At 37.5% G+C, this 14,286-nt stretch overlaps 1 protein-coding gene across 3 annotated transcripts in view; it reads left to right on the top strand.

Annotated features, from left to right (window-relative positions):
• Positions 1-14,286, top strand: part of FHOD3 (formin homology 2 domain containing 3) — a 703,058-nt gene that overhangs the window by 588,891 nt on the left and 99,881 nt on the right. For all 3 annotated transcript variants that reach the window (XM_044664978.1, XM_044664968.1, XM_044664960.1), the window contains one exon: positions 5,779-5,997. In XM_044664978.1, coding sequence (XP_044520913.1) covers positions 5,779-5,997 — 219 coding nt within the window. The remainder of the gene's footprint in view (positions 1-5,778; positions 5,998-14,286) is intronic.

Raw genomic sequence — 14,286 nt, 5'->3', positions numbered from 1 at the left:
AAAAACTCTGTCAGGGGTCTAATTACTCAAATATACAAGGAGTTAAATCAATTGTATAAAAAATCAAGCCATTCCCCAATTGATAAATGGGCAAGAGACATGAATAGGCAATTTTCAGGTAAAGAAATCAAAAGTATCAATAAGCACATGAGAAAGTGTTCCAAATCTCTAATAATTAGAGAAATGCAAATCAAAACAACTCTGAGGTATCACCTCACACCTAGCAGATTGGCTAAAATGAAAGAAGGGGAGAGTAATGAATGTTGGAGGGGATGTGGCAAAATTGGGACATTGATGCATTGCTGGTGGAGTTGTGAACTGATCCAGCCATTCTGGCTGGCAATTTGGAACTATGCCCAAAGGGCTATAAAAGACTGCCTGCCCTTTGATCCAGCCATACCATTGCTGGGTTTGTACCCCAAAGAGATCATAGATAAACAGACTTGTACGAAAATATTTATAGCTGCGCTTTTCGTAGTGGCAAAAAACTGGAAAATGAGGGTATGTCCTTCAATTGGGGAATGGCTGAACAAATTGTGGTATATGCAGGTGATGGAATACTATTGTGCTAAAAGGAATAATAAACTGGAGGAATTCCATGCAAATTGGAGAGACCTCCAGGAAGTGATGCAGAGCGAAAGGAGCAGAGCCAGAAGAACATTGTACACAGAGACTGATATACTATGGTAAAATCAAATGTAATGGGCTCCTGTACCAGCAGCAATGCAATGACACAGGACAGTTCTGAGGGATTTATGGTAAAGATGCTACCCACATTCAGAGGAAGGACTGCAGGAGAGGAAACATATAAGATAAACAATTGCTTGAATGTACGGGCTGAGGCGGACATGAATGGGAAATAGACCCTAAACAAGGACACATGTTACAACCAGTGGAAATGTGCGTTGGCCATGGGTGGGGGGAGAGCCAGGGGTGAAGGGGAAAGTAGGGGCATAAAGTATGTAAACAGGTTAAAAACAAATATTAATAAATGTCTAATTAAAATTAAAAAAAAAAACCAAACTGCTCTCTCTGACACTTAAAAATCCTTTGTTTTTTATTCAGAAGGAGCTCCTGAAGGGTACTTTGTCAAATGTGTAAGGATTATAATTGGGGTTTTTGACTCAATAAAAGAGTTATAAAGTAATATTGTGGTTGCCAATTTTAAAATATTATAGCTTAAGTCAAAATTACTTTTAGCAGCTTTTATTTACAAAGAGGTGGAAAGAGTGAACGTGGGAAATGTAGATAAAGAGACAGATTCTTAACAAGCCTACCAGTCCTAAGAGCTTCTATAGCAAAGTGAAGTCCAGTTTGGCACCCCAGCAGGAGTCCATCAGCACAGCCTTCTCTACAGCCTGAGCCAACACAGGATCCAGAGAAAGAGTCTCCTCCAAAAAGAAGGCCAGAATCTCAGCCACTCACTCCAAATGCCAGGAAAGGAATTGAGTCTCAGATCATGTTGGCCTCTTTTAATACCCCTTTTCTCATGTCATTTCCTATCTCTCCCCCTCTTCACAGAAACCAATTGCAGTCTTTCAATTTGACTAGTACTGTCCAACGTGGGGGCCAGGAGTATGAACTAGTAAGTGACTTGTGAGTTCCCCTACCTAATGGTTAAGTGGGGTACTTTAAGTTCTTGATTTGATTAACTAAAAATAGACTAGGGGAGAGTTAATCCTATCTTCACAATCCCCTCTGAGATTCTTTGGGAGACTAGTCTCCTCAATGAATCATTTAACATAATTAGCTTATACCTCTAAAGATCTTGTAGCTAAAAGTGCATACAATATTACACTTTTTAAGAGGAAACTACAATAATTATAGATAAGAGAGAAACAGAAGAAAGATAGCAAAACCAATGTTTTCTAGGCACATTGACAAAAAGCCAGATAGGGGGCAGTCCCCTTTGTCATAAGAGTTTACATTCAGAATAGATGATATGTTCAACCCCCTTCAGGTTCAGTTCATTATATTCCAAAGTTCATTCTAGATCTTTTGATGCATTACAGGTTTCTTTATGGCACACATTTTCTTGACTTGGGGAGTTAACAAGCTTCTCTTCCTAAAATTTCTGTCAAAAAATTTTAAATCATGGATTTTACAAAAATTATACAAATGCCTTTCTGAAATTCAGGTTTATTGTACTCAAAGCATTCCTAAACCTGCCAATTGAACAAGACTGACAAAAAGAGTAGATAAAAATATCTTGTTGTATCTTATTCTTAGTGATTTTATGGTGGCTTCCAGTAATCTCTAATTTTAAAATAATTTTTTTCTCAGGACTGCCTTCAAAGTAGCTTCCAGATTCAACCCTTTCCCTCCTTTTGAAAGGTTGGCCAACCTTTGTTCATTTCTAATCCTTTGTCACTTTTTCCCATCTCTACAATTTCTCAGAAATCATTAACGATGGTTCCTTGGTCACATATATGTTTTCATTCAGTACTTGGGATCAAATTTTTTTATCAGATCTGTTACTATCTTTGTCACCTAGCCTAGTCTCTAATTCTTAAATATATATTTTTCTACCTTCATCAATTTGAAGATTTTTCTAGATGGTAGGGAAAATAGAAGGAAAATATGCAACAAGTGGCTCCTTTTACTTCTCTTAGCTTTTTTTTAGAAGCCTTATCTTATTCTAGACTGGAACTCTTTGGAGTATTGTCACCATTCAAAGACAACCCCCCCAGTCCAATGCCCTTTCCATTGTTCTGTGATGCCCTCCCTATTCACCACTGCTCTATCCATTATGCTACTTGTCCTTTTAAATATAATCTCATTATGAAACTTTCTAGGTAACTTTACTGGTCTCTTTACCTGCTTCTATTTCCCCTCCTCACTGAGCTTACTCACAATTATAAAATCAGAATTTTGCTTTTAATACTTTCATTCTGTAAAAATCCCTTAACTTGGGGCAGCTGAGTGGTACAGTGGATTGAGAGCCAGACCCAGAGATGAGAGATCCTGAGTTCAAATCTGGCCTCAAACACTTCCTAGCTGTGTGACCCTGGGCAAATCACTTAACCCCCATTGCCTACCTCTCTTCTGCCTCAGAAGCAATTCACAATATTGATTCTGAGACAGAAGGTAAGGGTTTAAAAAAAATCTCTGAGCTAGCCTCTCCCCTCTCCATTCCATCTTTCATATGATAGCTGAAATGACTGTCCTAATATGTGTTTTCTCATATCACTGCCCTCTCCGAAGACTTCAGTAGTTTACCATTCCTTATAGGGTAAAATCCAAAATCTTCAATGAGTCTATTGTCCTTGGCTCTTCATATTTTAGTCCAGTATACTTTCAGTCTCTGAATTCGAGGTAAAGTTTTTTTCCCTGCTCTCACCTTGAACTTTTCCAGCCTCTTGCTATTCAAGCAATCTCTCATGCCTAAAACACACTCCTTTCTCATCTCATACAGTTGAAATTTTCCTCTTACTTCAAGGCTCAGCTCAGAGACCCCTTCCTCCATAAAGCCTAACCCAATCCTTATAATCAAAAGTGATCTCTTCCTCCTCCAATTTTCCTAGCATACTTCGTCTCTTATTTTACCTTGCTGTATTTGTCTCATATTTAACTGTGTGCATTTCATCCTCCCAATCCATGAGATTCTAAACTTTGCAACTATTTCTGTTTTTAATCTTTTTATTCAAAGCACCCAACACAGAGAAGGTACTTAATAAAAACTGCATTGACTTAAATTAACTATAAGTTTCTAGCTATCTTTTCTTTGAACTTTTGGAAAATTGCTTTCTTAAAATACAAGGTAAAGATATTTCAATGCTGACTGGTCACTTTCATGGCTATTATAAATTATTAGATGATCAGATTGCTATCTCTTTTTCATTCCCAACCACTTTTTCTATTTTGGTCAGAAGATGAGACCAAAATCTCAATTCACCTCATTGTGTTTTTCCACTTTCTGGAAAATAAAATTTTTGTCCAGGAAGGTACCATTTTCTCATTCCCCAGGTAGAAACAGTTAAATGTGAAAACTTCACCAGCTACAACTATGCGTATAAATTTAATCATTCCTCAATCAGTTGTTGTCTGTTTTGTTTCTAGTACTTTGATACTAAAAAATAAATTTAAAAAATCAGCTATTGGTAACCTTTCTTTTTAACTTTTACCTCCCAGGGGCATATGCCTAGCAGTGAAATTGTTTGGTCAAACTGTACTGACATTTTAGTCTCTTTCTTCAAATAATTCCAAATTGCTTTACAGAATGGTTGGGCCACCAACAGTGCTTTCGAATGGCACATTTATTTTCAACCAGCAGTAAACACTTACTGGGTGTCTGTTATATGCCAGACACTGTCCTAGGTGCTGAGGTCATTACAAATAACTAAAATATGGCTCATATCCTCTGGGAGCATATAGTCAGCATGGGAATACAAGCAGTATACATGTACAAAGATAACCAACTATACAGATCAGTAAATCATAAATCTCAAATGAGGGTCACATAGTTGGAACTGTAGGACTTTCAGTGAAGAGAGAAATCACCTTGAGTTGCCATGTTCTTAAAAGTCCTCTCTTCCACTTCCCATCAAGGTAGAGACTGGAGCTGGTCTTAAAATGCAAGTGGTATTTGAATAGATGGCAAGAAGGGAAGAGACTACTATAAGGGAAAGAATTTCTAGAGCCTTTGAGGCAAGAAAACAGGAATGTATTTTAAACTTTGCATTGATTTCAAGAGAATCTGTTAACATGTGCACTGCCTTCCTTGTCTTAAGTGGTTTTAGGATGTGATTCTATAGTCATTCAGCAATGGGAGACTGTACAAGAGCTGGAAGGCTCCTTGGTGGGAATGTCATGATCAATTGGCTATTGATTATTGATTATGTAGCTATATTGTCAGGGATACTAAGGGAGGAGGGGGACATCTCAAAGCTCTTTCGAATATAATTATGATAAGATAGTCATAAGTCTGCTACAGTTATATTCATCAATTTATTCCTTTGCAAATAATGGTGGATAAAATTAGCAGACATCTGGAAGAGGCACATATTTCAAAGTTATTTTGGTCTGATTCTATAAAGCACAGTATGAAGAATATGATTGGTAGCTGGTCTTAATAAACAGTGAGTTCTGCCTGCCTAAAATGCAAAACAGATGTATCTTTGTTCTTTTAAACTGACTTTGATGAATCAACTATATGTGACGTCAGGTCCAAGCTATTGGGTGGCTGAGTCCGGCTCAGAAATATTTTAGAATATAAAAAAGTTTCCATTGTAGACACTGAGAGAACAAAGTGAATTCCAGTGCATTGCTGTTAGCATTGAAGCAGGTTCAGAAACTCAGAGACCTCAGTCCAAACTCTCACTACTGGTATTTTTCTAGGGAACTTTTTTTTATTTTGTTTTACCCTTTGCACTGAGCCATCTTCCTTTCTCCTCATCTTTGCACTTTCAGAGTTGTCTCTTTGGAACTTTTACTGTCCTGGGGGGGGTTTTGTTTGGATTATTTATTCAAATGCTTCCAAAGTGGTAAAGATAAGATTATAGAGAATGGACTAGCAGTATCTGGGGACTCGGTGACATTGTCTTTCCCCCCACTATTTGAGCTGCTCTGAATGGTGTGAGTTTTTTTCTTTTATCATTAGCATCTTGGCTTTGCAGTCTTTTTTTTTTTTTTTTTGGCAGCCTGACCCATCAGTCCGTTTTGCACTGTAGTCCATGCATCAGGAAATCAGCTCACTCTGCAGGTGTTTCAGCCATAAACAAGCAGCAACCACAGCCTTCTCTTTCTTTTTACGGAAACCCTTTGGAATTTAACTTTCAGATACAAATACTTGGAGCAGTTGGCAACGGAGGAGTATGAGAAGGAGCTGAGAAGCCGGAGTACAAGCCGAGGCAGGACTGAACTCTGCTTAGACTTGAGTGCTCCTGCAGCCCCGTCCTCTCCCATTCCTAAGTGCATTAGCCCATCATCCGTACAGTCCCGAGAGGAGCTTAAGGAAACTTCAGTCTCCCAAGGAACAACCCAGCCTGCTGAAGGTGAGTGCAAGAAAGAACATAGGGAAAGAGTCATCTGACAATGATCGTTTGCTTCACTTAGCTTAATCTTTTGTTTGGGCAGCAGTAGCCTGCTGTTCAAATCTTTTCTCTACAAAATAATATTGAAATACCAATTAGAGCCAAGTGGAGGCCTGGTGTGTAGGTTTCCACTTGCATCTATCTTTCCTCAACCACATTTTAGTGTCTTAATACCTGCCTGTGTTTATGCTAAACTCTTAGTGACATGTTGTAATGTGGGATATCTGAAAAGGAGAACATCGTATAGAGCAAGATATAACTTTGACATCTCTTCTGATGCTGGTTACAAACTATGGGATAATAAAACATTATCTTATGCCATCCTAAAAGGAAAACTTTTATTGCCAAGACTATAAGAGCAAGTCCATCTCAGCAGTCTGAATTAATTGTTCTCACAGAAGCTGAAATGAGTTGAAGGTGGCACAGGGGGTTGGGGTGTGTGTGGGGGGAATGTCGATCTAGAGGAAAAACAGAAGCCAAATAACAAAGAAGAAAAAATGGTTTTATTTTTTTTTCTTGCTTTCAGAAAAGTTACTAGCATGTGGTATGTGTGCACACATGTGGGAAAATTCTACATATCCATTTTACTGTTTTTAGAGAAACTTGGTTGCATACTATATTCTACAAACTTTATTTCCCAATTATTTTCATGATTTCTAAGGCATGTTAAGAATCAGTTATTGTGCTTGCTTTTTGCCATGCAGAATGGTCCCTGTATACTGACAGGTAATTGCCATTGAAGTAACTACTACAGTTTAGTCTAATTGCACATTATGTTTTGATATTAGTCAACTAAAGAGAACAGAAATATTAACTGCATAACTCTAGAAGTGTTTACTAAATATGATATAGTAAAATAGGGTTTTGTTTAACCCATATATTGACTATACAACTTCAGGATTGGATATAATCAAGAGATTCATTCTATCTGATTTTTCTTTGTGACTGCACAAAGAGCAGGGTCCTAGAAAGACCACTTCAACAAGTAGGAGATTCGATCAACCAGATATTTCAGTCCCATCCAAGCCTACTATGATTCTATAGAAACAAATCACTAGATCAAGGGAAATTCTGGCATCTTTCTGGGAGACTAAATGCCATTCACCTAAAGATCCAATCTTCAAAATCCATTTCACTGAATGTGAAACAGGTAGATTGTCTTTTCTCAAGTCTACATTACAGCCCCTATTTAGAAGCATCATTCTATCATCTGGTCTTAATGGTACTGTAACAAGAAAAAAATCTATTTAAGAAATTCCACTGAAGAGAAGAAAGGTCTTAGGTTCAAATCTAGCTTCAGACACTTCCTAGCTATGTGACCCTAGGCAAGTCACTTAATCCCTATTGCCTAACCCTTACCACTCTTCTGCCTTAGAAGAACTTAGTCCTGACTCTAAGACAGAAGGTAAGGGTTTAAAAAAAATCCCCCTGAAATGTTTTATTCCACTCTTTTGGGCTGTTCTCTGAACAAACAATAATAGTAACTAACATTTAAAGAGTGCTTTAAGGTTTGCAAAGCACTTTACATATTTTATTCGATCCCGCAAAAGCCCTTGGAGATTGATTTTATTATTATTCCCATTTTACAAGTTGAAGAACAAAGGCTTGGACAAGTTAAGTGATTTACTCAGCATCATATATCTATTAAGAGAGTATCTAAGGCAGGATCTGAATTCAAGTCTTCCTGATTCCAAATCCAGTCCACTGTGCCACCTAGATGCCTTATTTGATCCCGAGCAAAGACAGTTTACTCCATCTTATTCTCGTCAGACAGCAGTATCTAAAACAAGCAAAAAGTGTGTTCAACTCTTAAAAGGTTGTCAAAGGCAAACGAGGCATGGTCCACATTAACTTGGTAGACTAACATGAAGCAATAGTCAAGGTGTGATCAACTGGGTCCAAGAGCATCCGCTCAACCTTCAATTAAATGCTCGCCACTTCTTTTTGTCATAGCTATGTTTTCCTCCAGTCCAACTTCGCCAGCTTTATAGTTCATCTGATGGTCATCCCCTGAGGGCATGCAATCAGAGAGCTCTAGTTCTATAGTTCAGCGTGCCTTACAAATGTGGAGATATTTATCAAATCTTTATAAGGAAACATGAAATATTTACTTTGTGTAACTTTTTAAGATTTTTGAGTTTGTTAGTATTGTTGTCTCCCTCGAACCATTCTCTGCCCTCAGAATAGGGTTAATTAAGAAGTTGTTTTGTCAAGAACAAACAGTAAGGCCTTTCTGGAATCTTTCCTAGAAATAGAATGCCTGAATCTAGAAAAAAAAATCTTTTTGAAAGATCAAAACAGTATTGGATAAAATTAATGTCCTCAAGAGAGTAATTTGTGATTTTCAGGATTATATGTACTTTCTGCCATAGGCTGAATGAGTCTATTGGAAATTAAAATGACTTTTGCCCTTTGTAACTCCATTACTAATCACACTGCTTGGCACAGAAGGAGCGCTTAATAAATATTTGTTGGCTAGCTGAGTGGTATGAATTTAGTTTATTCTCTTTCTCCTCATGGCAAGTGTATTTGAGGACAGGATAGAATTAGAATCACAATGAGGTGGGTTGGGATACAAAAGAAACTCCTGAGAATAATTTCCAGGGAGCCTCTCTGTATCTGGATGGTCCCTGCAGCAAAACTGGAGAAGCTTCTAAAAGCTTTGGACAGTCATGTTTGCTGGCTGTCTTAGATGCTCTTCTTAAATGGAATCTAGAGTAGTTACACTGCTCGCCTCACAGAGTGGTTGTGAAGAAATCATTTTGTAAACGTTAAATGTGCTGCATAAATGTGAAACGTTGTTATCAGTCTATTACAGCGGGACTCCTTTTCAAATGGTGAAAACATTGGAATTTCTTGAATGTTCTTAATGGATACACCACCATCAGATCTGGAAAAATGGAGTCATCCAAATATTTGAACTACTGAGAACATCTGGCATCATGTGGACCACATATCTCGATGATTGACTGAATCTTTCACTTTTTATCCAGATGTGTTGTCATTGAGGGATGTCACATGATCTTTTTACTACACCACCTTCCAACTCTTCAAAGAAAAAACTCCCAGCAGCATATATTTTAAAAGTATATTTGCTGAGTTGGGAGGAAGGAGGGAGGAATATCCCAGAACTGTTATTCAGAATATATATTCCTTTAGAAATTCCCTTCTGTCAAATGTATCACAAATTCCTGAAAATTCTTAAAAGAAAGGATTTGGAGTGGATAGAATATTAGATTTTGATTCAGGAAGATTTGAGTTCAAATTCTATCACAGAACTTTAAAAGCTGGGTAGCCCTGGACAAGTCACTTAGTTTCTTTCAGTCTCATTTTCTCCTCTGTAAAATGGGTATAATTAAAATAATGCCTATCTTCCAGAGTTGTTGTGAGGACCAAATGAGATAGCATATGTAGAACATGTTACAAATCATAAAGTACTACTAAATTAATGATATTTATTATTATTAAGATAATACTCATAAATTACTTCTATGATTTGCCTTAGAATCATACTTTTATTAACCTGAAACTTTCCTAAACAGTGTACTCCGTCTACTAATGAGGGTGATTTCTGTCTAGTCATCATTGTGATGCATCCCTTGAGTTACTATTCAAGTTGTAGAGATAAATTACTCCAGTCTGTTCATAAGCTGTGTCCCCTGGCATCTTTCCAAAAAGCTGCCCTCAATTCAGTGTCGTGGCCCGTTTATATCTTCCTGTGTGAAACTAACAGCCCAAATGGGGCTCCAACCAACAGCATTGATATCATCATCACCTTGCCACAACCGGCTGAACTACCCCGCCAGGACTCCACATTTGTGAGGCACTTCATTCTTGCACATTACAGGCAGTTTCACACAATTTCTGAGGCATGGCAAAACAGTTCACTTATTCTTTTAATAGACTCATTAGCTCATCAGCATCAGAAGGCCCTCCGAGATCATTTAGTGACAGAATCTCAAAATCTCAGATGTTGAAGGAACCTCAGAGACAATGTAGTCCAAGCCATACCTGAATAAGAATCCCTTCTATTATCACACCCAACAATTGCCCTCATTTTAAAAATGCAAAAAATTGTTAGAGAAATTCAGCAGCTTGCTCAGAGATACCCAAGTCAAAAGAAGAGCCTCATCTCCTAGTCTGGTGCTCTTTTCTGAATGCCTCGTATCTCCCCTAATTTCCTACTCTTCACTTACCCTGCCCTATAGATTAAAATGGCTTTCAGCTTTAAACTTTATCATCCTGTTAACATTAAATAATCACATGCTGTTGAATTCATAGCCAGAGAAGCTCTTAACCTGTTCCCAGTAGTCAAAGAAATAGGCACAATTTTCAAATGGTAGAATCTTTCTTCAATCTGAATCTCGGGGGAGTTATCCTAACAATACAAAGGTAATTATTATTCACTCCTGTCAAAGCAGTTGACATACTAAAGGTAGCAATTACATTGGTGTCTTTCAGGATTAGATTGTCCATTTTATAGAAATAAAACTGAAGTTCATAAGATGGAAGTGAATGTAATCGCTATCCTGAGTGCCACACATATATTGCTGAACTTTATTTTTAAAATTAGCATGACCGTGATTTCATAACTGCTGTTATATCCTTATTTTTATACTCATATGTCATACCTAAATAGATGTTTAAAGTATGACTAGTAGTTTTATTAAATTACATTTGTTACTTATTCATCTATAGCTTAAAGACTTTATATAACTTCAAGTAATTCAAATAGAAATGTGATGGGAAAAAAAGATTTCTAGTGTTGAATGTTGGACTTTCTTGTCATTAGATATCTAGATGCTTCTGAACATCCAGGTATTTGGCATATGTCAAATTTTTATGCCTAAAACCCATAAATGTTTGGTCTTAAAAAGCTAAAATGTATTTTCACGCGTAAATTATATGGCCTGAGGTTTTTTTTTTTAGAAATAAAATTAAGAAGTTAAATAAAAAGATCAAATTCCACTACTTGGTTTGAGGAGTTGGAGAGAATGAAGCTATATCTTGCCTTTCCCTGGCCTTTCCACATTTAGCCTCTCTAAATGGCTTCTATATCACTTAGAAGCCACTATCTCTTCCTTTACAAACTACAAACTCTTCTGTCTCCAGTTTTTCTTGTCTTTCTCTCCCAAACTCTATTTAATCTTGCTCATGGGTCAAGGTACACCTTTTTCTTGATCCCTTCAGTCCACAGAAAAGAGGACTATGTTAATCCAGTTAAAGACTTGGTGTGAAGTCATGTTTCTTTTAAGCAACAAGCCTAGAAGAAAACAATTGAGAGGAAGTAGGTGAGATGTTGTCCTTGTTGTTCCCACCAGAATTTCTGCCAGAATTGACTCAGAATCTCCCTGATCAGTGGAAACTCAGCACCCAACACTACTCTCTTCTGACTGTGAGCTGTTGAAGGAAGACTGCCCAAGGGTTTAGTGAGATAGTAAACAGTGCTTCTGGGCATATGCTGAGCTTTCCCTGGGGTGGGTGGGATAGCTACTTCAGAAGGACTAAATGGAAAATGTTAAGGAGAAAAGAGGGAAACTGAGTCTGGTAGATTCTCTAGAGCCTTGGAGTCCTGAACTGCAGGGGATGTAACTAATTGAGTATCCACAGTAAGTTCATCATTAATACAGTGAGCAACCAGAAAAGGTCTAAGGATGGGGAAGGATAGAGAAAGAGATGACCAGCCTAGGTCAAGAAGAAAACTTATTAAAAGTCACATGCTGATCAGTAGCAGGAATGGGCTCAGTCCCTGTATTTCCAGCTTTAGAGAATTGAAGAGAGAGACAGAGTGAGGGAGCCAGAAGGAGGAGAGACACTCAGATTACCAAAGACACCATGCCAAAGAAATGTTTTATAGACCGTGTTGAAACATCCTTGGACTGAAGACTAATGATAATGAACAGACATCTCTCTCCCTCGACATTTATAGAGTCTAGAAAGAATGCCTTTAACAAAGAATAGAGACAAACCTCTAAGCAGAAAAAGTAGAACTACTCAATCCCTGGTTGATGATCCCCAATATAATAATGGAGACTAATTAGTTTGAGATCCTTTATGGACTCTGGCTGATTTGCATTTTAGCTTTGGATTGCAAATAGAAGGTCCAGGGTTATACACATTCAAAAATATCAGAAAATTAGAATTGGAAGGAGCCTTAGACTTCACCTCATCCAAATACTCACAAAATTCAGGCATCCCCTTCTAAAAAACAAACACTTATAGCATTTAAAACTGGAGGGGACTTTGGTGATCATCCAACTTAACCCATTCATTTTATAGATGAGAAAACTGTCCCAGAGTAAGCAACTGACTTGCCCAAGATCATTAAGGAAGAAACAAACAGAACTAGAATTCAAACATGGGTCCTCTGATCCTCAAATCCCATATTCTTCTCAGCATACCATGTTGCAGAATGAACAAGCATTTGAACACTTCCACAGGTGTGGTTTTGTGTCCCCTCCATTCCACTGATGAACTGCTCTGCTTGTTACAAAATCCTTATTTCTATCCAGCAGAAATATCTTCCCCTTTAGTATCTAACCACAGGTCCCAATTCTTTCTTCTGTAGCAATGCAGAATAAGTCTATTCCTCTTCTTAAGTGGAAATTCTTCTAATCACTGAAGACAGACATCTTTCCACCTTAGATTTCTCCATCTCCAATTCTGTCATAATTATTTCTTAAATAAGATGGTTTCTATGTCTTTCCTTATATTAGCTGCCCTCCTTTAGAGGCAATCTAGTCTTTAAAGGTGCCTCTTTCAATGTGGTGCTGAGAATTAACCATATTTATATGATATAGTCCTGAAAGAGATGGAGGTAGTCAACTCCCAAGATCCTCCTCTCCTTCCAGAATCTTCTCCCAGAGTTTATATCTAAATTCTCCTCCTTTACTCTTAAAGACAATTTATGAATTTCTCCTTATCCCTTAGCACTTATCCTTACAGTCCTATTTACAGGAGATAGTCTGACTAAGTTTGTTTATTGACATAATTAATTCCCATGATCTGGACATTCTACTGCTATTAATGTAGTCTAGGGTTTTATTGGTTTTTTTTTTAACTACTTTTCATTTTCATATATTTATTTAGGAGTTATAAGGAAATTCATTGTGTATATTGGAATACTGGTACCAAAAGAGACTAGAGGGGCCTCTAGGTGGCTCAGTGAATTGAGAGCTAGTTCTAGAGATGGAAGGTCCTGGGTTCAAATCTAGCCTCAGATACCTAACCCCATTGCCTAGCCCCTGCTTTCCTGCCTTGGAACTAATGCACAGTATTGATTCTAAGATGGGAGGTAAGGGTTTAAATAAAAAGAGATTAGAGACAAATTATCTAAAGAGAAACTCAATTCTGTAAACATATGTTATTGCAGGGAATTTCTGAAGTTTACGAGAAAGAGTACATGTTGTGAGCTACCTGGGATAAGATACTACAAGTGCTGCTAAATTTGGCGCTGTTTTCTAGAAGCTAAATTAAAAAAATGAAAACTCTTGGATCATTGGATTTTCATCATAACAAAAGAAATCATATAGACGTGTCAGAAACTTTTTTTTCCTGGAATTAAACTCGGGGAAGAACTCATTAAGTCTTTGTGTAAGAGTTGGACAGTGTAACAAGCAATGTCTTTTCCCTCCTTTTTAAGACACATAGCAAGTTAATTAATTTCTCTGGACCTCGGTTTCCTTTTCTGTAAAATGAGGAGGTTAGGCTAGCTGACCTCTTTGGTCCCTTCCAGCTCTAAATCTGTGAACCAATCAGAAAGGAATATAAAGATTGTTAGAACATGGAATTAATGTATCAATCCTCCATAATAGCTAAGAGAATATCATTAACTGTAGGTTCAATGAAGAAATCAGAGCAGGGAAAGAGAATATGATTGAAATATTTTGAATTCTATAGCAGCCAGACACAGCAGAGGTTAGAGAACTGGGTCTGGAGCCAAAAAGATTCATCTTCCTGAGTTCAGGTCTGGCCTCAGACACTTAACTAACTGTGTGATGCTGGACAAGTTACTTTACCCTGTTTGCCTCAGTTTCCTCATCTATAAAATGAGCTGGAGAAGGAAAGAGCAAACCACTCCAGTATCTTTGCCAAGAAAACCCCAAATAGGATCATGAAAAATCACAAATGAAAAATGACTAAAAAGTGTTGTATTCTACTGAGTACAGGGGATGCTTGATATATTAGATGAATCGAACAACCCAAAAGAATCAATTGTTCACATGTCCATTAATCTGGTTTTCCAATATTTGTT

This window comes from Gracilinanus agilis, chromosome 1, assembly GCF_016433145.1.
Source record: "Gracilinanus agilis isolate LMUSP501 chromosome 1, AgileGrace, whole genome shotgun sequence".
NCBI lineage: Eukaryota > Metazoa > Chordata > Mammalia > Didelphimorphia > Didelphidae > Gracilinanus > Gracilinanus agilis.
This window is presented reverse-complemented; position numbering and strand designations above follow the sequence as displayed.